General features: G+C 38.4%; 1 protein-coding gene across 1 annotated transcript in view; it reads right to left on the bottom strand.

Moving 5' to 3' along the window:
• The window catches only part of Hecw1 (HECT, C2 and WW domain containing E3 ubiquitin protein ligase 1), a 240,400-nt gene that overhangs the window by 195,150 nt on the left and 21,448 nt on the right, over positions 1 to 23,802 (bottom strand). Inside the window, exon 3 of the mRNA XM_076864225.2 lies at positions 4,927 to 5,021. Within this exon, the coding sequence (XP_076720340.2) occupies positions 4,927 to 5,021 (95 nt within the window). The remainder of the gene's footprint in view (positions 1 to 4,926; positions 5,022 to 23,802) is intronic.

Raw genomic sequence — 23,802 nt, 5'->3', positions numbered from 1 at the left:
TACTGCCTTATCACAGGCCCAAAAGTAATGGGCTCTACTAATGATAGATTGAAACCTCCAAAACTGTGAGCCAAAATAAACCTTTCTTCTTTATAGGTTGTTTGTTTAGGTATTTAGTCATAGTAATGGAAAACTGACTAACACATATGACTACTGTTAAAAATCCAAGTAGAAAAATAAAAGTCTTGTCTCCTTCCCCTTCCTCCAAATTCATGAAACCAGGTTTCTAGCCTTAAGACCGAACCTGAGGCCAATTCTAAAAGCATGGTTGTAGTGGCAAAAATGTGGTGAGAGCATGAGAGCTGGAATTACAGCTAAATTGATTTGAGGAATATGGCTCTAAACTTTTCCAAAGTCTCTCTTTTACTGAGGCACTTCTTTATATGGCACAACTAGTGAAAAACTACAAGTAAAAAATAATGTCTTGGAAAACTCTGCCATTCTGAGGTCCAGTTAAGCCTCTTACTGGTGGGCTGGAAGACCACTGCCTGAATGCAGGATTGTGGAAAGATATTTCAAAAGGATTCAGATATGTTCTCTTCCAATTTCTCATTGAAAGAGCCATGAGATACAAACTGAAAAAAATAGACAACAGTCATCTAAAGTATGGATAAGAATAATCCAGCACAACCAAAATCCTGATGGAATTTCTGCAAAATTTAATGTTGAAGACAATATAAGAGATGCATTCTTGGAGTATACATAGTCCAGCCTCTAAACCTGGGGGTCCCCTCTACTGCAGGATAAATGGCCCCATATAAGGTAGGAACAGAATGTCTTCTGCCTGCCCCTCATTCTTGTGGTCTTCTCATCACTGTTTGGACACTGCCTCCTGAGCCTGCCAGAGTTAGGCCTCAAACAGCTACCTGTTTACTGTAACCAGAAGCTAGGTCCCTAGGCCTCCGCATGGGTGGGGATGCAGCTGTCAGGTGGATGATCCTCAAGGAAAGTCTTATAAGCAGGGATGTGACACAAGGTGCTCAGAACTTTAAAAGGTCTTATTTATATGGCATTGCATCAAGGACAGCTGCAGGTTATACCTGAATCTCCAGCTCTGGAGGGAACCAGCAGACAGAGGAAGGGCTCTCATTCTAGTCCAGAAGACCTTGCAGATGCTGCCCGCTAAGTTCCAGGGAATGGGAAGAGGTGGGTGTAAAAATGTATTGTCAGAACATAGAACCAATGATGGGCCCTGGGGTGGTCTGAGGACAGTTTAACCAACTCTTTCTTTGGCAAATTGTAGGTATGGATATGTTTCCTTCTTTTTATACATAAATAGGGAGGGAAAATATATTAGAGCTTCTTAAGAGAGACTGTAAGGAGCATGGTAAAGATGGCAAAGGTAATAATATTGAGAGGAGAAGCTTACCTATAAAATGATTTTCTACAGGAAATATAAAACATACAATAGATGCTCTCAAGATACAAAACATGAGAAAGGAAGTACAGAGGTATATATGGAGAAAATTAGTCACCTGTTCTTTAGACCTAACACAACTCACATCTCCTTCTCCAGCAGGCCTGTGCCATGTCATGTCCCCGGGTCTTTGCACATGTTGCTCCTTTCACCAACCTTGTCTTGCTTCCCTTTCAGATCTGGCAAAGTCCCACTCAGGCTGCCCACCTTAGCCCACACACCCTCTCCTTCAAAAGCCAGCACAGCTGCCCCAGGCATCTTGTGGCACCTTTGTCCACGTGCCAGCACAGGAGGTTTCATGCTCCAGTACAGCGGACTTCATGTACTATCACAATTTATGACACAGTAACTCCAGGTTCTCCATGACAGGGCTTACATTTCATTTATCTCCACAACTTCCACCCATCATAGTTTCTAATCTACAATTAAGGCTACCAAATAAATGAGAGCTCCAGAACCCCAAGAGTAAATGACAACCTCTTTTTATAACAAGGACCTCAACAGTTGCCATAAGGATGAAGACAAAGACGAGGGATAAAGAGAAAATGAGAAAAAGAACTGATTCATATCAAGAACCTACTATGCTCAGAGAATTAAAGTACTGGTTATACCAGAGGACCATTTGACATCTTTTTCTGCCTTTTCTAAGAATTACAGGTTTAGTATATTATCACAAATGAACTCAAGGACCTTTTGGGCATGATATGATGCCACTGAACAGCCACTCTTAATAAGAGATTCATGCAGCAGCAGCAATACTCAATTTGAAAGTGAACACTCAAACTTTATTGGTCAACTGACTTTGTGAAACTTAATAGCATTTCTCTTTAGAAACAGTGTCATAAGTCTCCAGACAGGATTGCAAAGGCTTTTATTTAACCCATAAGGTGGCTAGATTATACTAATAACTGAACCGGGTTACAAAGTATAAGGTAGGTTTGGTTTTATTCTATCACTGTAATAACCAAGCAATGATTAAACAAAATCTTCTTCTTATCTGCCTTAGATGTGCTGGGAATCAATGAGAGTGATGTAAGAGAAACTACTAGGAAAAGTATTCCATACCATAAAACAATAAAGGCAACGGTAGTCTAGCTATTATGAAACTTTGCACATTGAAATACAGTTTTTCAGGAAAGTGCATGCTCCCTTCTGCCATGAAACTCCATGTGCTCAGTTTCATTGTGGCAGCTGGAAATCTGGATGACTCTCACTGACCCTTATGTCACATGGGCTTTAGGACAGGACTCTTGCATGCTTGATTAAAATGAGAAACGAAATTGCCAGTGGGATAAATATTACAGTGTCAATGAACATCAAAGTGTCTATGGATTTATATGAGAAAATCATTACAGAGATGATAATGACAGAAGCAATATGACAAAATATTTCGAAGTGTCTCAGTGTTAAGTACAAGCAACAGTAGCATACATGGAGTGACAAAGATGAAGTCAGGATGAAACAGAATCGATGCCGTCTCCTGAACTTTTATGTCAAATGATATGATCAAAGCACTTGTTTTCACTTCTCAGAGGGAAATCCATGTTTCTGGTGATGGCAGCTCCCAGAAAGTATTTGCTTTTGATATTTTATCCAGCTTTGGAAAACTCTTTTATAATTCAAGGCTGTTTTCTGGGTAGTTGTGTCTTGCTTCATTTTAAGCTTATATTGCGTGTCAGTGTGATGACGTGTGTCACACTTTGCATTGGTCTGAGAAACCCGTAAACATCTGGAGTATTCAGTAGGTTGAGTTCAGAGAAGCCAAACACTCTAGGGAGCTGCCTTTAAACTAAAGGTCAATTTCAATTGTGAGGCTGGCCAACACTTTCCTATAATATCACGCCTGAGCAGACGAAGGTGAAGAACTCTCCTTTCCTGTCCCAGTCTTGAGCCCAGGGGCGAGTCCCATCAACAGGCAAGGCCCACCCTGCTGAGGGACCAGAGTGTCTGGCAAGGAACTGTCTCCCAAAGTGACTTGGTATGTAATGGCAAAGGCCAAACCTGCATGAGGAAGACGTTTCCTGAATTAGCTTTATTCCACTTCCTATCTTCTTCCTTCTCTGTCTATTGTGTTCAATACCTTCCTGCTCTGTCCACCCAGGCTCTGGTTTGATTGATTTTGTTTCATTTTATTATTTAGTTTTTGCCTTTACGTAGTTGGCCTTCCAACCCAAAGGTTGGCTAAAATGAATCAGGACCTGCTTGGCTTTCCCAGGTACTCCTTTTGAGAGTTGCTTGTACATATGGGGCAGAAGAAGAGGCCTGCAACTCTGAGGATACTTCTCTAGATTCCACACTTAAATTCCTGTCCCACTCAGTAAAGTGATGGACATCATGTTCCAATCTGCAAAGGTAGTACAGGGAAAAGTGGTAACCATTAAGTGTGCACGGCCCTTCCTTCTCCCTGTCTCTCCTGAAGTGTGACTCTCTTTCATGGTCAACCTAGCCCAGGTCTAGTCCTGCTGGACGCCTCAGCATAGAGTCAGCCAAGATTCAGGTCTGAAGTTTGCTTATCTTCCTGCCTATTGCCAAGTCCTCAATTAGCACACTTCAAGACACTGCCAGACAGATTTGTGAAATGACAAAATGGCGCTTTTTTAGGATCAATGTCCTTTCTGAATCATTCTGTTTCATTTCAAATTCTTTCTCTATTTTTTTTAAATAGGGGGAAAAAGCCTTTTTTACTTCCACTTGCAAGACAAAGTCCTCACTGTTTTCTGTTCAAACTCCCCAGTTGGTCATTTTAAATTTATGTTGAAAGGACAAGGAATGCCATTTTCAGGTAGATTTCAGCCCTAATCAGATGTATTGAGATCTGAGTAAGAAGCACCACAAAGATGTAGACTGTATTTTAGGAAAAAATGACATATTTCCAAAGGTCTGAGCAGAGCCACAAAGTAGGGAACAGAAGACGTGGTTTAATTCCTGGACCTGCAACTGGCTAACTGTGTGACTTGGGGTACACTACTTAGTCTCACTGGGCAATGTGTCCTCATTTCTATAAAGAAAAGGATGAGATTTTAGTCTTTTTGCGGTCTCTCATTTCATACTTCCATGACTAAGATGAATCTGAGCCAATACATTCTACTTCATTCATTTATTTACAAGCTTAAAAAAATTAAGTCATGGGGAAATATAAATATTTAAAGCCAAGAAATTTAAAAAATGTGTTCCAAAGAAAAGACTTACTCACTGCCATTAAGTATATCTTGAATACAAACATTGACTATCTAGGGAAAACACCAAAGTTTGGCATTTTTCTAACAAACAAATGGCATGAACTTTAACAAAATTGGTTTTGGCCACATTCCTCCTCCTATTTTGACATGTGTCTGTCTATTTTTAATCTTGTTATCAATATATTTCAGTGTGTGTGTGTGCAGGCGTGCACACGCGCGTGTGCACGCATGCATACCCACACCCACATAAATGTGTACACACGTACAAAAACAAGAAAGTAAAGAAGCAACAGGGTTAGGTCTGAACAAAGAGGCAGAGCCAAGACTTACAGGAGCTGCTGAGTTTTTGACGGTGACACTGGGGGTGGTAGCTCTCAGGGCTCCACTCACTCCATGGTAGTATTTGAAACAGATCTTGGTTTCAGCTGAAAGACAAAAATAAAATGGTACTCAGAAGTAGGAAGTAACCCAGGAGGAGACACTTGTGGCCAGAGAAGATACATCTGGGAACTGCAGCCTAATTCCCCCACCAGCCAGCCAGGCCACACCTGACCATAATGGCCTACATATGGCCTCATAGCCAAGTCTGACTTCTTTCTAAAAATGTGTCATGAAAAATTGTTTTGTTCTTAACATTTTTTATTTCAAGTTAAATCCATTATTTATACTTCTCAGCATTCATCCTATCCCATTAAAAATCATTGCTTTTATACCCTTACTTCTAAGATTTTAGGTAGTTTGATGAGCTGGGTCATTTTAAGGAAGATTTTTAGAAGTTATTTGTTATGGTTCGTATATGAGGTGTTCCCCCAAAGCTCATGTGTGAGGGTGGTGGGGTGTGGCTGGAGGAAGTGGTTCATTGGGGGTGTGGCTATGGCATATATATTTTGTATCTGGAGTTGGAGTCTGTCTGTCTGCTTCATGATCATCATCATGAGAGCTCCTTTACTCTACCACACTCTTCTGCCATGATGTTCTGCCTCACCTCCATCCCCGAGGAATGGACTAAGACCTGGACTAAGACCTTGAAACCGTGGGCCTTCAAATGAATTTTTCCTCCTCTACAGTTCTGCTGGTCAGATCCTTCAGTCACAGCAGTGAAAAACTGACTAAAACATTATTGAACTACAACATATGGATGGGAGGTCTGTTTTTTAAAATCTTGTGCATATCAGTGATAACTTCTTTACATCACAATTTGTTTTCTTTCAAAGTTCTATAGAAGGTAAACAGAAAAAATATGGCTTTGGGGGAATCACACTGTCTTGACTTTCAGTGGCACTATTGACAATCTGCGAGGCAATGGGCAAATTACTAAGCTTCTCAGAACCTCATGTTCCTCATGTGGAAAACAGAGCTAACAACAAAGTTTATCTCATAAGATGATGATTAAGCAAATAAAAATGCTTAGATAAAAATCCAGTGAGTGCTCTGTAAATGTTAGTGATGAAGATGATGTGATGAATTAACAATGATGTAGCTCCATTGCCTTCTGGCATTCAGTGATGTAGAGGAAAATCATCTGCAGGCAACCTGAATATAGTTCATTTGAGGGTGCCCTGCTTTTCCCAATTCACTGTGTATAGGATATTTTTCTTAAAATTTGAAAAAAATTACCAGGCTATGGCTTGGTCTTTTGTATTAATTTTGTTTGGAACAATATAAAAAAATCTCCAATTTGAGATTCTATTTCTCTGAACTGGGAATTCATCTTTAATTATAATGTTTTAAAATAATGCCTACAATTTTATGAGCATGGATTTAAGATATGCTCATTATGGAAAGTATGGTTAATGAAGAAAAGTCTAAATAAAATGAAAATATTCTATGGGGTTTGCATCCTTGAGAGCATAAACTTTAATTATGATGCATTTTGCTCTTCTTAAATAATTGTGCTCAACATTATTTAAAACTTTGAAGATAACATTTCTTGTTCTGTAGAAGAGATTTACAATTTGTAAGTGTTCCTCTACTTTTGGAAATTTGGGCTTGGAATGACTTTCTGCATTTTAAGTTTAAATTTTAAGTTTAAATTTGCTCCTTAGATAATGGGACAACAATTGCTAGCTTCCTACCCAACATCCATTCTCCTTTTCCTCCTTAATAATAGAATCTCAATTTTATTTTGGATGATAATCTCCAACTAAGCACTGTGTTTTGTAGCCTCTCTTTCTGATCACATCTGTGTTGTTTCCCATAGTTGTTTTGGGATTTCTCTTACATGTAGCTAAACCTAAATCTAATTGACACAGGAAAATTCCTTGATGTAGAAAACATGAATATTGTAATATTCTTTCTTGGGTTAGAAAATATGAATATTTTAAGTATTCTCCAAATTGCTTCTTGTGTCCAAATTGCTTTCCAACAGCACTTTCTACTTCCACCAGAATATGCAACATCAGATTCTGACCATCTCGTGACAACTATTGGTAAGGTAGCATTGAACATTATCAATTAAAAATAAGCTTAAAATAGAATCTCATTATCATTTTCATTTGCTTTTTTTGATTACTAGTGAGATTAAATATTTTTTTCTATCAAATTTTAACTAGCTATTTGAGTTTTTTTTAATACATTGAATTATAGTTGCTAAAACTTTCCACTGCCCAAATGATGCCTGGGAACGTACCCTCTTGTTTTAGGTGAATGTATTCTATAGTTAAGTCAATACTTTCAGTTTCCTTCCTGCATCATTCTTTCCCTGTAGTTATTTTGCAAGCTCTTGGATGATAATCTAATAACCTATTTCTGTACGTATTTTCCAAGACATCTCCCATTGTCCTCATGTCAGGTCTACACAGCCAGCTCCAATACACTCTCAGCACAAGAGGCAGGTTTCTTATAGGTCAGGGATCATGGAGGGACTGTGACTAAAGCTGGGAGCATACAGCTAGCTAATCACAATGAATCAGTGTTATTTAGTATATGTGCTACTCTGTCTGTAGATGCCTGGGAGATCAGCATGGAGGGGCCAAATGGCTTTAATGTGAATTCAGTTGGTGGAAGGAATTTTGAGGTAACAGGCATCCTGAACAGATACTACTAGTTTCTCATTCAAAGCAGAAAATTATTTCAATGCCTTTGAGCAAAAAAAAAAAAAAAGGTCAGGGAAATTATGTACAATCATGTGTTAAATCCTATTGCTGAGTAATATTCCACTGTGTATGTGTATCACAGTTTCTTTATCCATTTATCTATTGAAGGGTATCTAGGTTGCTTCCATAGTTTAGCCTATTGCTAGGTAAACAGATTACTTCTTATTTTGAGTCAAGAATTCATGGCAACCTTCAGAGTGTAATAGTCTCCTTTTGAGAATCATTGGCAAAGTTTCTTTTTCTTTTTCCTTTTCCTTAAACATGTATTTAATAGTATGTTCCAGTACTTAGCAACTTGATTATTAATGAATGTTCCTTTGATTTAATGTAAAATGTCTCTTGTAGTTTAAAATGATTTTCCATTGGAATTTGAAAGAGATATTAAAATTTCTTCTTATTTGGTAGTGTTTTTATGAAGGGAAGTCATACATCAATGTTAAAACAATACAAAATGCAAATTATTTATTTTATGGCTTTAAAAAAAGTCACTTCATCCCCCAGAATTCCATGTTACTTTGTACGTATTCTGGTGACAGTTACATTAAAATGTTTAACGTGACTTTCAGTTTTTTTCAGGAAAGAGATTTATATCTATAGTGTTATGCAATGCAGGAGTCTTCCATCAATACCTACTGAAAAATTATTCAAGAGCTACAGTCATGCACACACAATGATGCTTCGATCAAGGATGGTGATCCCATAAATCTATATGGCCTTGTGATGTTGTAGCCATCTTAGTTTATATTAAGTATAATCTATGGATTTTTCTATGATAAAATCACCTAATGATGTATTTCTCAGAATAGATTCCAGCCATTAAGTGATACCTGACTCTTTTGGTTTCATTTGATTGACTTTTCTGCCTTATTAACTCAAGAGAAGATAGAGTGTCCTGTTGGATACTGGTTTTTAAAAGAGAACACACACACACACACACACACACACACACACAATATTATGTGACTCTGGGAAATGTTCAAGTATATAGATTAAAATATTTGTGTTGGGTAACAATTACTGCTCTTTGAAAGAAATATCAAGGTCCAAAGACCAAGAAATACTAAAGGATTGTTGGTTACTATTTCAGATAACTTATTTAAGGTAATCTACTGTGATCATGTCTTTCTCTGCTTTTCTAGGTAAAATAATAATAATTTTAAAAATCCTTTCAAAGCACAAGGCATCTTCTGAGCACAAGGCATCTCTGCTACAATAGTCTCATTGTTTATTGGAGTACTTATATAAGTAGTTACAGAAGGTTAGGAAGGCAAAGTGATCAAGGAAAGAGGAGTGATGGGAGATGGAATAGGTGTGAGTTCAACTCTTGCCTCAGCTCTCATTGCTGGTGTGAGTTCCATGGCTCTCTGAGTCTTAGTCTTAATATAGAATGGCAAGGCTAGGTGAAGGTCAGAGATATTGTTTCATATACTGCTGTTATGCAGAACAAGTGGAATTATTTGTGAAGTAGAACTCATAAAGCCATTAACACCTTTGTTAGCTTCTAGATGATCAACAGGGGTGACTTGGATAGTTGTTTAGAGATGTCCTACATGAAGGTATCCAGCCTGTGATCCATGCATTAAAAGGTGTAGTTCTAGACTTTCCAGAAGAAAAGATGCCATACTAACCATATATAGGTTCATGGTAGCTTTGAAATAGATCTTCTTATAATATTTTGTGTTTTCACTTTTATTATTTATTTATTTTGCCTAATTCATGAGTTATTATCAAGTTTGAGCAAGGGGTGATAAGCTTCTTACAAAGTAGAGCAAAACCAAAGTTTCTACCTCTATAAACATATGTTTTTGTGACTAAGTTTTATTTTGGAGCATGTACTCAGAAAATACAGGTTGACTTACTTCTGTTATTATGTCACTTAAACAAGAAAATTGCTTTTTTCCCCTTTTATATGCTCTTGAGGATTTAGCAGAACTGATGTCGCATTTAACTATAGTATGCAATGATGGTGGTAGACCTGGAGTAAGCAAAATATTCAATTAAGTTTGTAAATTATGATTAAATTGGTCTTAATTAATTAGCACTTAACACATAACAAACCATTTATATTATTTTATAATTTGATTCCCACTAGAATCCTATAAAGTATGGCAATATTATTAACCTTTTTGTGTGTGTGTGTTTAGCATAGTGCTTGGCAAATAATCAGACTTCAAGAAATGTCACCCGTTAATCCTGTTTTATATCTAAGGAAAATAAAACCAAAATGTAAGGATACTTATTCAAGGTCACACATATGGTTATGGCAGAGCTAGGATTTAAGCAAGTATGTTAACTCTTCAAATTATGATTTGAAGCTCAAAAAAAAAATTAGTAACTCCAGTTGATTGACAAGCTAGAAAAAGTAAACTTCCACTTTCTAGTAATGTGCACCAGGTAATTCAGAGAACATCTAGTAAAGCTGTAAAATGCAAAACAAATCTGCTAGAAGGAGGGTTGCCAGATAAAATATAGGACACAGTTAAAACTGACTTTCAGATAAACAGACAATAAACTTTTAGTGTAAGCATGTCATAAGTATTACATGGAATATATCAAAAAGATATTAGTTGTTTATCTTAAATTCAAATTTAAGTAAGTATACTGTATTTCCTCCCCTAAATCTGGAAACTGTAGCCTGAAGATATCAGGAACCTAGCAAGGCAGTGGAAAATAAAATAATGAGGTCAAGATTCAGAAGATAAAACTCAGAGATGAGCCCAGGATTTGCAGTTGCTATTTCCCTCGGGGGGTGCCTGTGTTGATTCCCAAAAAAGCCTCTGAGAGACTGGGAAGCTGAAAAGAACTTTTGACAGAGTTGAAGGGTAAATGGCATAAAACTTGACTTCAGGGCCGGCTAAAGGAGGTCTCTAGCCAATCCCTTATGATTCAAGTTGGATCCATGGAAGTTGAATAGATTAACTGTTGACAAATACACTTGTCTAAGCCCTCCAAATCATCTCAAGTGTTGGAATTCAATTAAAGTTATTTTGAAAAGCTAGACATAAGTCAGAAAGAAATGTAAATCATCTCAGGAAATGACATCATTGTAAACTTCAAATTATTTATGCACGTTTTCATTTATAATGGGTAATTCTTAATTAAAATTGACCAAGCACATGCAGAGACAAAAGCAATGTAAAAACAAACAAACAACCTTAAAACTAAGAGCAACAACAGGCAATATAAGCAGTTGCATGGGGCTTCCAGATATTTTAGTTACAGATGGAGGCTTTACAGAACACACACTTACAATATTCAAGAAAATAAAAGACCGAAAACATTAGCACAGAATGAAGTCTAAAAAAAGAATCAACACCTTCAGAACCTGAAAAACTCTGAAAAACTCTGAAATTGTGAACTTAATGGATTGGTTTAACAGAAGACTAAACAAAAACGAGAAGAAAATTTAGGAAACTGGAACATAAGTCAGAAAACACAATCAAGAATAGAGCATGCTGAGGAAAAAAATGGAAACACACAGAATACGAGCAGGTGATCTAAAATGTATAATGGAAACTGAAAGGAGTGGAGAATGGAGAGAGGCATGGTACCAAATCTAAAAATCCTTCAAAAGTACTGAAAGACATCAAGCTATAGATTAAAAAATCTTCTATGCATCCAAAAGAACAAAGCAACCCAACATCACAGTAAAACTTTGCAAAAGAAGAAGGAAAACATCAGTTAATGAAGAAAAAAGTTAGATAACCTTCAAAGGAATAACAATTAAACTGATTGATGACTTTTAAACTGACTGATGACTTTATAACCATGGAAGACAAAGGACTGAGAGCTTCAAAGTGTTGAAAGAAGATAACTGTCAGCATAACATTCTATAACCAGTAAAAATAATCTGTAAGAACACAATTGTCTCCTATTGCTGCCTGAACACAAGTTGCCAGCCTCAAGAATATCTGAACTTCCTGGCAAGGTTTTAGCTGCACATGTTACAATATCTGCAGGGCACAAGTACCCAGATCTTATGAGCCAAAGTGTGCCAAGAATTGATGCATCAGACAGATGTCGATGAGCACAGTAGAGAGATGTCTTCCATTGTGAAGTCACCTATTTAGGCAGACAAACCAAATTATCTACAGCGTAACATTCTACTTATTCTATTAATATTTGCAAAATAGACGTGAGACAAATATAAACTATGTCCTCAAAATCCAAGAAAAACAATTTTATCTCAAGAAGTTATAATCCCTGTGAAAGACGCGTACTCAATAGTTATCTAGAAGGAGTAATGGAAAGGATAATAACTTCAAATGCTCAAAAAGATGAAGAAGCAAGGAAAGAATAAGATATAAATGAAATTGAACCTGAAGGATATTTGATTTCAGTAAGAGGAAATAATAAGAGCAGCACTTTTGAGAAAATATTAATGATATGAAAACTTAACACTTCCCAGTCTATTCCTGTGTGCACTATGCTCATTTGTATTTTTAACAAAATAAATATGAACTAAATGGATTTTTAAGAAATAAGCAGCTTAGAGAACAGCTGTGACTTTTGATCCAAATAAAAGGAAGAGTGAAGGGCTTTCAAATAAATGCAGATAAATGGAATTAGCGTCTGTTGATAAGGTTTCTGCTATAGTTTGGAACTTAAATGTCCACCAAAGGCCAGAGTTAAAGGCCTGGTCCCCAGTTTGATGTGGTGGAATCTTGTGGGAGAAAGGTAGGCCACTGGAGGTGTGCCCTCAAGGGGGATATTGTGACTCGGGACTCTTCTTCTTCATTTCCCTTTGACCACTATGAGATGAGCAGGCAGCACAACAACCTGCCCCCACTATGATGTGCTGCCTCACCCCAGGTCTCAAAGTAATGGGGCCAACTATCCATGGACTGAAACTTCTGACACTGTAAGCCAAAATAAATCATAAGAATGATTATCTTAGGTTATTTGTTACAGTAATGGAACTGACTCACACAACATCTAACACTGAAGATTTCACTATTAATGCAAATATTTAATATTGAAAAATTTATTTTAATTGAAAATTGAAATAGCCTGTTGGATCATCATTAGGCAGAATTATAAAGCTTCTCATGCCTCAAGCTCTGGTTTGGGCCACACCAGAAATAAGCAGAGTTATCTTTTATGACACATTTAATTTTAGCAGGTTGTACTGAATGACTCATTAAAAAAAATATGTAATTTTAAAAGCCATCTTAATTTGTACCAAAATAACGACAACAAAAACAAAACAAAAAAATCTTATCTACTGTCAGCATCCCTGAAAAATCGTGACGGTTCTGTCACACAAATGACATTTATGTAGTAAAATAATCATTAAATCCAATTCTGAGTCTTATGGTATCATATTGATTTGTCAAAACTTGCTTAAAAGTCATTTTACTTAAGTTTGTACTTCCCAAACTTATATGATTTAGAATGCTATGTTAAGGGCTGGCTATCTTAATTTAAATTTAAATTACATTGGGAAATAGCTGAAAATATAAGTCATAAATCTTGAATAAGCAGAGATTTTGCATCTCTTTGTATTTCACATTTACCTAATTCACAAAAATATGCATGTGATAGTTGTGTTTCTCTAATAGCTACATTATGAGCTATCTGATAATTTGAACGAATATGCTTAATTACAACTTCTTTTTGAAGTAATTGTGATAATTGACTTTTTTTTAGCATGAAGGACTGTGGATTATTTGACTAATTTCCTATTTGGAATAGAAGAATAAATCCCATGTTAATGATTTTAATATAGTTAAACTGTTCACAATAAACCATTGTGTGAAATGACACTGGAACTTTAATTTATAGTAAACACTTATTTTAGGTGCCAGAGGGCCAATTCCAAACTCAAAAAAACAATCTAATGAATGTATTTTGTTTCCAATTCAAGTGCTGATTACTGCAACCCCTCGACATCCCTCAGACAGAATTTCTGATCTGGAGGTCATTGCATTTGGAGTTAAGAGGTAATTAGAGACTTTCTCTTCCTGCTAGGATAGAGTAGTTGTAGCATATTACTGTTTCAACTGCTAAGTAGATAAGCCAATTTCAATACAAAATGTTTAAAAGCATTCTAAAGAAATGGGAGTGACCAGTTCTAAATATTGGGAAGGTGAATCATAGCTGATAACCTGAAACCTCTTTTCCCTTGTAGCTGTCATGTGAGTCTAGAGTTTTCCTAGTTTTATGCTAATTTTTCTCAGCTACTTTTCCCAAATATTGAATTTGCCAAATATTGATGCCTTGAGGGCAGAAGATTAAAGATATAATAATCATGAAAATATCTAACAAGTAGAGGCAAAATTTCTCATCTGCTGATACTGAGATCTGCCAGGGAGGGGCCCCTGGTAAAAACCTCTCTATCTATGAAAACCCTGGAGAGGAGTCCCTAGGAACAGAGTGGGCCAGAGGGAGACTAAGCCTTACTAAAACTGGACTGCTCTTCATTTGGCTCACTTTCTTATTGGGCTAAGGCCATTGCTGAGCTGGGGAAATGGGAAATCTTCTGCTCTGGTTTTGATGTGGTATGAGTGTGTTCCACAAAGGCTCATGTGTTGGAGGCTTGATCCCAGGATGGTGATATTGGGAGACAGTGTGAAACCTTGAAGAGGTGGAGCTTAGGAAGGGTTCTCTAGTTCAATGAAAGGCCTACCCTTGGAACAGACTGTCAGATTCCAGTTTCTCTCTGCCTTTCTATTTTGAGATGTGTCTTTCACTTCCACATGCACTCCCACCATGGTGTTGTCCGGCACTAATGGGGCTTTATGACCTTGGCTTTTCAGTCTCTCAAATTATGAGCTAGACGAGACTCTTTTCTTTATAGAGTTATCCTGCCTCAGGTATCTTGCTATGAAAAACTGACTAATACACCCTCTCTGGAGGAAGGTGCCATCACATAAAGTCATTATAATATTCTACATCCAATGTATGGTATCTGGTAGAAAGTATAGTGATAAACAGAAGCAGAAACCAAAAACAAGGAGAAAAAATGGAAAAAGGATCTTGATTAAGTCATCAGACAAAGACTTTGAAGAAACTATGATTTACATATGCATAAAATGTATAAATAAGTATATACTTTGCCAGAAATTAAAACCAATAGAAAAGAATCAAATGAAAAATGGAGTAGCTGAAATTCAGAATTTAATATACGCGTTTAGTAGCAGATCAGATAGAGCAGAAAGTTAGTCCCTGGAGGATGAGTCAACAGAAAATATCCAGACTCAAAGAAGTGAGAGGAGAGAAAGGATGGAAAATATAGAGGAGAGGAAAAAGGGACATAGGGATCATGACCTATGTAACTGGAATTCCAGAGAACTGAATAAAGGAGGTAATAGATTATCAATCAGGTTAAAAACCAAAGCCACTTCTAAGCTCATGGTGGTTAAACTTCTGAAATCCAAAGACAGAAAAGTCCTAAAAGCATCAGAGGGGAAAAACACATTATTTTCAAAAGAATGACAAAGAGACTCCCACTGACTTTTCAGGAGACAGAGAAATGACATTCCTAAAGGCTGAAGAAGAAACAGCTGACCTAGAATTAATTCTACATAGTTCATGAAATCATTCTTCAAAAATAAAAGTGAAGTAGTGATGTTTCCAGACAAATAGAAACCAAGAGGATTTATCTCTGGCAGGCCTGCACAGAAAAACTAAAATCAAACAAACAAACATTAAAGGGAGCCCTTTCCTCTTCAAAGAAAAATGATCCCAGGCAGAATGCAGATGTGTGAGAAGGATGAGGAGAAATAGAAAGGGTTAAAACTGGAGTAAAGTTTTGCTTCTTAATTTGGATGCTATTTACATGGAAGAATTCCCTTTCTGAAAATTCATAAGCTCTGCATTTAAATTTGTGTACTTTTCTGTGTGTGTTGTGCTTCTATGACTTTCACCAAAATAAAGCAAAATAAAAACTGCTTAGAGGAAAATTTATAGTCTTATGGCATACATTGGAGAAGAAGAATGGTGAAAAACCAATGAGCTAAGCAGCAATCTGAAGAAATTAGAAAAAGAACAACAAATTAAAAGAACAACCCAAGCAAGGCAGAAAGAAGAAAATAATCAAAAAGAGCAGAAAGGAATTACACAGCAACAAACATATAGAATTTCAAGAAAACTAAGAGCTGGGCCTTGAAAAGACTGATAAAAAATCCCTGGAGAGGAATATAGAGGACATAAGTAACATAAGAAATGAAAAATCAATATCACATAACCATGACACTGCCATCCCCTACCCTGGACCTGGCCAGCTGAGACACTTCTAAGCCTTCCCTGGGCTTTTGGTCTGGAGGTAGGGATTCAGAAATTTCCCCAAGGCCAGGGACAGGAGTGGGGATGATACCACCATGAAGTCCAGTGCCACAAAAATCTCTGGCACTAGAGATACTGGAATACTGGAGTAGATCCCTGCTTGTCAACCCAAGTGGATGGAGAGGTCTTGGATGGACAGATGGTAGAGGACTGAGTTTAGTGGAACTGAGATCAGATACATAAACCAGAATGCTTTAGGGCTGACAAGCGATCATATTATAGGGCTCCAGAAAGTAGAAAGAATCACTACTGGCATGAAGGGAAAAGGGCCATATGGAGATCCTTCCCCACATCCTAAGCTGAATACGAATGTTGTCAGCCAGTCTTGACCTGCTGGAGGGTGGTCCAGAGGTCTTTCTAGGAAGCACATACATCCCCTAGATATTAACTAACAACTTATTTTGCATTAGTGCTCCAAAGAGGTTCAAGAAAAAATTGGGACAAAGGTATACATACATTAGGGAGTGTTTTTGTTTCTTTTTGGTGTGTGTGTGTGTGTGTGTGTGTGTGTGTGTGTGTGTGTAGGAGAGAAGAAATCTCAATGTGACATTTCAAATGAAGGGCTTATTGTCAGGGACAGGGCTTTGAGTATTGCCTTTTAAAATTGCATCAAAGGGAGAACCATGAATGAAAGTGGGGTAGCTGTTTCAGAAAGTCTGATAAATGGGCCCATGAAGAAGGCAGGGCTCAAGTCCATGACCATTCAGGAGCTTGAGGGGGTTACAACAATCTTTTGGGTGATCTGGTTATGTCACCTGGAGGTTCCAGGTGGTAGTTCAAAGTAGGGTGTCATTTCTGAATTGTGATCACCAATATTCTTGTGACCTATTTAACAAGGCTGAAGTGTTAACAGTTTTAGGGTCACTGGCCATACAGAAGTGTGTGGGAATGTGTTTATGGAGAACTATGCTTTAACGTTGTAAGTTACTTGAACTGCCCAACAGGATGCAAGACAGGCACAATATGCAGGGGTGGGCTTCTCTGGCGAGGAGCAACAGGAATCCTCTCCAGTGAATGAGACTTATTTATCCCTCCATTCCCCAATTCATCTCAGGGTGCCTCTCCTCTGCCCTTGATCAATTTTTCCCTGGACTCTAGGAGACAGTATTAAACTTTACTGTTTGATGCTCAGTCAGGACTAATTTGGTCAGCTGCAGGTGAGGCTAAATAATTTCTTGGGAAAACAATCTTGCTGGTAAAAACATTCATGCATGCTGTTCCAGCCTCAGGAAAGCCCACCCACCAGTTTTGGCTCCTTGGTAATTAGGGATTGGTAAGTTGAAGCATGCTTAAAAATGCCAGGCCATCTGGCATGCTGCATATTGAATTGGCAGCTGTTTTCCCAGTTGCAGTTGATTCAGAACTGGGATATAGTAACAGGATGCTGGGGGTGTGTGTGGGGGACCTTGGCATGGAAAATGCAGCCTTTGCAGCAAGTCTTTTCTAAAAAAAGTACATTGGGTTCTGTTATGTTTGAATATGAGGTAGTCCCCTGATAAGCTCATGTGCAAGAATGTTAAAAGGCGAAATGATTAGGTTATAAGACCTGTAACCTAATCATTAAATTAATTCATTTGAAGGATTAATAATTTGAGTGGATTAACTGAGTCATAATGTTAGGCAGGTGGGGCTAGAAAAAGTAGGTCACTAAGGGTATGACCTTGGGGTTTATATCTTGTTCTCCTGGCTTTGTCTCTCTGTCTCTGTTTCTCTCTTTCTCCTTTCTGGCTACCATAAGGTGAGCAGATCTCCTGTACCACCCCTTTCTTCCATGTTGCGCTGCCTCACCTTGGGCCCAGAGTACTGCAGTTGGCTGACCACCGACTGAACCTTTACTTTTTCTCCTCTAAGTTGTTCTTGTCAGGTATTTGGTCAGCACAATGAAAAGCTGACTAACACAGGTTCCATTGGTGTGTAATTTCATGAAAAAAAATTTGTAGGTTTGGAGTTTGCTGGAATTGTTGCCCCTTAGGAAAAGCATTTCTGAACTGAAGGTATCTTCACTATTAGGCTAAACTGAAGAGGCCATCCAGGAAAAGTCTGTTGACACAGATGCTGTAAAGCACAGATCAGTGTCAGACTTTGAGAATAAAAAAAGTGAGGAATTAGGTACGCAAACCTTCCAGTACAACTTGGGAAATAACATGTGCTTTTCCCGGTATTCTGTCCATCATGTGCAGGCCACTTGGATGACTTGGAGATTTCACCTTGGTGTCCCCAAACATATATTTTTTTTTTCTGGTTAGGCTTGATGATAAGTGTATCAGATGACCCAGAACTGTCCTGGGTGGAAGTGCAGAGGTAGGAGAGGTGACAAGATCTTGCTTGTGTGGGAGGTGTTGGCAGGGGTTCTTTAGTTTCAGCAAGGAGAGATCATTAGAGAACAGTCCTAAGCACACCCAAATATCCCAATGATCACTATTTCCCTACTTCTCTGCTTCCTGTAGATAGCAGGAATCACAGGCTTTGTGAGATCCTTCCCCTATTGCTGGTGTTGCTTCGCTTGCTGCCCACTTGTCAGTTTGGAACTATCTGTAAGATCTGCATTATCCTCCCACCTGTCTATTTGGATCTGCAGACATTTTATTTCCTACAAGTGTTTCTTGGGGTACCTTTCCTGGTTCTTTAGACATGTTTTGGATCCCTTGGCTTCTTCTCTCATCCTAGTGACAGCAGCACAGTTAATCACTTTCTTCTTTGTATTCTCCCATTGAGTCTTAGAGTGCTGCCCACAAATGTCATCCAGTGCAGAGATAGGGAGCTACAGGGACTGAGCTGATGAAAATCCCATGGAAAAGGAGTGAGCTGGGGTTGGAGAAAAAGGTTTTCCCTTCAGAAAGCTTGAGGAAGAATGCTGAATCTTTTTTTTTTTTTTTTTTTAAAGAGTCCAGATTTTTTAAGAATTTGCTTTGTGCGTGTCTAAGTCAGTTTGGTCTGCTATAGAAAATCCCAGACTGGATGGCTTAAACAGAAAATGTTTATTTTCTAATTCTGGAGGCTGGGAAATAATGTAAGATCAAGGTGCGGATATGTATGGTTTCAGGTGAGGCTCTGTTTCTGGTTTGCAGATGTCTGTCTTCTTGTCCTCACATGACAGAGAGAAAGGCCATATTTTACTTTCCCTTTTCATAGAGGCATTAATCCCATTATGAGGATCCACCTTCCTGATCTTAACTCATCCCTAATTATCTCCCAATCACCTCCAAATACCATTACTTTTGGGATGAGGGCTTTGTTTTGGTTTGAACCTAGAATATCCCCTAAAAGCTCCTGTGTTGAAAGCATGGTCCACAATGCAGCAAAGCTCAGAGGTGGGGCTTTTAGGCAATGATTGGATTATGAAGATTTTGGCCTCATCAGTGGATTAATCCTTTTGATGGATCAATGCATTGATAGCTGGAGAGACTACTGGGAGACAGACCTGGCTGGAGGAAGTAGGTCACTAAGAGTAGGCCCTAGAAGGGTTTATCATCTCCTGGGTGCCTTCCTCTCTCTCTGCTTCATGGCTGCCATGAGATTTTTCCACAACACCCTTCTGCCATGATGGTCGGCCTCGCCTCAGGCACAGAGCAATGGAGTTGGCTGACCCTGGATGGTTACCTTTGAAACTGTAAACCCAAATAAACCTTTCTTATTTTAAGTTGCTCTTGTCAGGTATTTTGTTCACAGCGACACAAAGTTGACTAACACAGGTTTCAAACATTTGAATCGGTGGGGGGAGGGGCATAAACATTCAATTCATAGCAGTGAGGTTGTAAGGTCATTGTGGCCACTTCAACAATGTCCCATACTTAAGGCTTCTACTTAGCTGGTTCTGATATGTCTGTTTATTTTAAACCCTGAATTGCCTGAAATTTATATATATATAAATTTATTTATTTATATTTCCAATTTGGGAGCTAGTTTTGACTAGATAATAGAAAGGATGAGGCTTAATTATAGATTATTTTGACTAATATTTTCTCCACTTTCTCATACTTCTTTCCTTTTCCTTCTATTATTGATTGCTTATAAAGAATTGACATAATCTACTTGTCTCTGTGAACAATATTTCATATTCTTTTAATACTTATCTTTTCCATTGGAAAAATATCAGCCAGGATTTAGAGGTTTGATTTCCACTAGAGATTCATGTTTTGAGATAGAAACTTATATTCTGGAAGAAGCCCCTTTTCTTGGGTTACACACTAATGGAGAGTGAGATTGGGGGTTAGAGATATATAAGAGGGGAATACTCAGAAAAGGCTGAGTCTATAGGTTTGAATTTCTGAACTTTGTATAAAAATAGGAGTAAAAATATACCCTTCTTTGGTAGAGGGTACAGTATCTGTAACTGTATTTCCACCCAAGGATTTGGGAGGTATAAGGACACAATTTTTCACTTATGAGTTCCCTGATTTGAATGTTAAGCTTGTAGTCCCTGAGTAACCTGGAAGGGACCAGTGCTCATTCTGATAAAATGGAAACAAACATGCTTTCCTCCTTTTTAATTTCTGCTTTTTGTCTGAAGCTTCCCTCAGGTAACATAGCTGGCAATAGCAGGGTAGGTCTAAATACAGACCAGACTCTGCAAACTCTAGTTTTGTTGGAAAACAGGAAAACAGGCTTTGATTACAAACTACTAGGATGGAAGAGGTTGTTTGTGTTTTGGAGAATGGTAGTGGTGGGTTTTGCCCTATTCTTTGTACCATATTTTTGTCTTTCAGATAGCAAATGCCCCCCAAGGTCTAGGTATTGGAGGGTTGGTCCCCAGAGAGGCTCTATTGGGAGGTGGAAGAACTTTGAAGACATGGGGCCTAACGGGAGGTCTTTGTGTCACTGGGATGTGTCCTCAAAGTGAATAGTGGGACCCTAGCCTTTTCCTGTTCCTCTCTCTGTGCTCCTTAGATTTCTACAGTGTGCTTCCCCTGTGATATGCTGCCTTAGTCCAAAGCAATGGAGGCTGACTGATCATGGACTGAAACCTCTAAACCTGTGAGCTAAAGAAAACCTTCTCTCTTTATATGGCGATTTTCTCAGCATTTGTTATAATAATGGAAAACTGACTAACATACATATCAAATTTGGAATTTGGGGAAAATGAGATAATCAGGCAGTAAAGTCTGTATTAATAAGATTTTAAGGGCAGTTTTTTTCTTTTTGTAATTTTTACATTATTCAGGCTCTGAAATCTTACTTGGTTGTCCAAAGCTGGAGGGGACAATGCAGCTGTATAATTTGAAAATGGTCTTGCAGTTGACTAGCAACCTTCTTGTCTGATTAAAAAAAAAATCCTGGGAATAACCTCTGAATTGTCCCTCAGTAGACAAGATGCACAGGAGCAGTGACAAGTACTTGGGAAGGTAGCTGTGGTGTGTGGCTAGGACTGATATTCTGTGTATATCTGTCCTCACCAAGAACATCTGCAAAGTGCACAAGCATTGACCTGGCTGAGAGGTTCAGCAGGCCAAAAGAGACCAGTGCCAGTAGGGAATGGTGTGGAATAAAGGATGCCAGTTCCCCACTTTTCCACTGTTCTTTCAACATCTACTTCCTGCTCCAGTAGAAGGAGGAGGAGTTGCTAAACTGGTTGGTCAGGTTTTCCCTTGTGGATTGGGCCATATCTGCTAGAGAGTAGAATCCTCTGCTATCTCTGCCATCTTCTTATTACAATAAATTAGATGAGTCAACTAACTCCATTTTTCTCATCATACTCTCTTGTCATAGGTCTGACCCAGAGACTACCTGGCCCCCTCTCTCCACCATATTTATTCTTCTAGCAGCGACATTCAACTTTTTCATCTCAATAACCATTTGTGGGAAAGATTAGACTTAATGGTTGTTGTCTTTGAGTCTAAGTATCATGCTTCCTACACCAAAATATCAAGCACTAGCTTAATTAATTCTTTAATTGAATAAATATTTATTAAGTCCCTCTAAGGGTAGATGCTAGCAATAAAAAAAAACCTTTTAAAATAGTATCTAGGTGTTGAAATTATGGATGAGTTTTTGCTTTGATCTTTTCCTCAAATTTTCTGTAGGGAATAAGTAGTTTTATAAATGCATATGCAAACAGAATTCATACATAACAACTACATCAAAGTGAAAGAGATTCTGGATTTCTGTGTGAGAAGGTGATGAAAATCCTGGGTAGCCTGTCTTTTAATGTGACTTTCTCTACACCGTTTTATGGTGGGCATTCTGAGCTCTCGGAATAATCTGGTTGGGAAGAAGGCTATGCATTAAATATCTCAAATTTTCTTTCAGATCTCCTTTCCAGCAGTTGGTTTTAAATCTATCTTTACCATTGCTATGGTTTGGATAAATGTCTCTCGAGGGTGCATATGTTAAAGGCGTTGACCCAAGCTTGATGCAGTATTGGAGGTAAGAGAACCTTTATGAGCTGGGGGCCTAAGGCTGGCATTGTAGCTCAGTGGTAGAATGCTTTCCTAGCACATATGAGGCACTGGGATTGATCCTCTGTACCACATAAAAATAAATAAATAAAAGAAAGGTATTTTGTCCATCTACAACTAATAATAATAATAATAATAATAATAATAATAAAGCTGGGGCCTAGTGGGAAGTCTTCTGGTCACTGGGGATGTGCCCCTTTAAGGGGATAGTCTCTTTCACACCTGGCCATGAGGCTTTCTCCCCACATACTCCCACCACACTATGCCACCGCAGACCCAAAGCAATGGGGCTAATCCTTCATGGGCAGAAAGCTTCCGAACTGTGAGCCAAAATAAATCTTTCCTACTTATAAGTTGATTAACTCAGGGATTTGTTTTTATACCGGAAAGCTGACTAACACAATGACTGTATTCTCTGGTCATGGATTTGATAGCACAGTGGGGAATAGGTTTCCCAATCTCATGTCCAAATAATTTCCTTTCCAACCATACTAGGGAGGTAAAACCCCAGGAATAACTCCTACTTCAAAGTTATCTCCAGTATATAAGGCAGCACCCCAACCCTCCATAAGACTGGGGTTTTGTAGCAAATCTCCATCCTAGCAGTGGGTGCCCTTACTGGCCTACTTTGGTTTTATGGGGACATAATGGGGTTGACAAGCAGGCTCTGAAGGAAAACTGCCTAGGTTCAAATCCTTGTCCTACCAACTGTGTGTTACCTGTGACTACTGCACCAGCTGTACTAACTTCCTGTAGCTCAGGTCCCTCATCCACAAAGATCAGCTATTTGGGATTTTTATAAAGATTAAATGAGGCAATATGTTTAATGTCCTTAGGGTGGTGCTTAAGATATCAGGAAAACAGAGATGTTTAGGTGCTGGAATTACTGTTATCATTTTACTCAGGATAACAGCCTTAACCTACACCATAGCTCAGGGTCAGATCTTGTGGCTTATGTACAGATTCCCAGGGATGAGCATGGGTCACCCTCCTGGAATGACCGGAGCCACCTTTGTTCCCATCTGCTACGTCTGTCTGTCTAATTGGACACTGTGGTGATCAGCTTGCCATGCCCTTCAGACACTGCCTTACCCACCTGGCTGCAGGTCCAGACACAGCATCTTAGGTAGGTCAGTGTCCTCTGTCTGCCCCACATACGCGCCTACCAAATTTGGCCTCTTGCTGCCCTCACCTACCACAGGCCTTCAGAGGAAGCTATCATGTGTACCCATCTTATAAAAATAAAAACAGGCATAATTCTCTCTCCTCATATTGTAGAAACCTTCTAAGGGTCAGAGATAAGGAGGGCCTCAGCAACCCTGGCTAAATATTGTGCAAAGGAGATTTATTTTGTGTATAGAGTGCTTTGAGAGGGATGGAGAGAATTTCTTTCTTTTTTTTTTGAGAGTTCTAAGTTTATCATGTTTACA

This window comes from Callospermophilus lateralis, chromosome 1 (genome assembly GCF_048772815.1).
Source record: "Callospermophilus lateralis isolate mCalLat2 chromosome 1, mCalLat2.hap1, whole genome shotgun sequence".
Taxonomy (NCBI): domain Eukaryota; kingdom Metazoa; phylum Chordata; class Mammalia; order Rodentia; family Sciuridae; genus Callospermophilus; species Callospermophilus lateralis.
The sequence above is the reverse complement of the archived record's forward strand: the minus strand, read 5'-3'. Positions and strand labels throughout refer to the sequence as shown.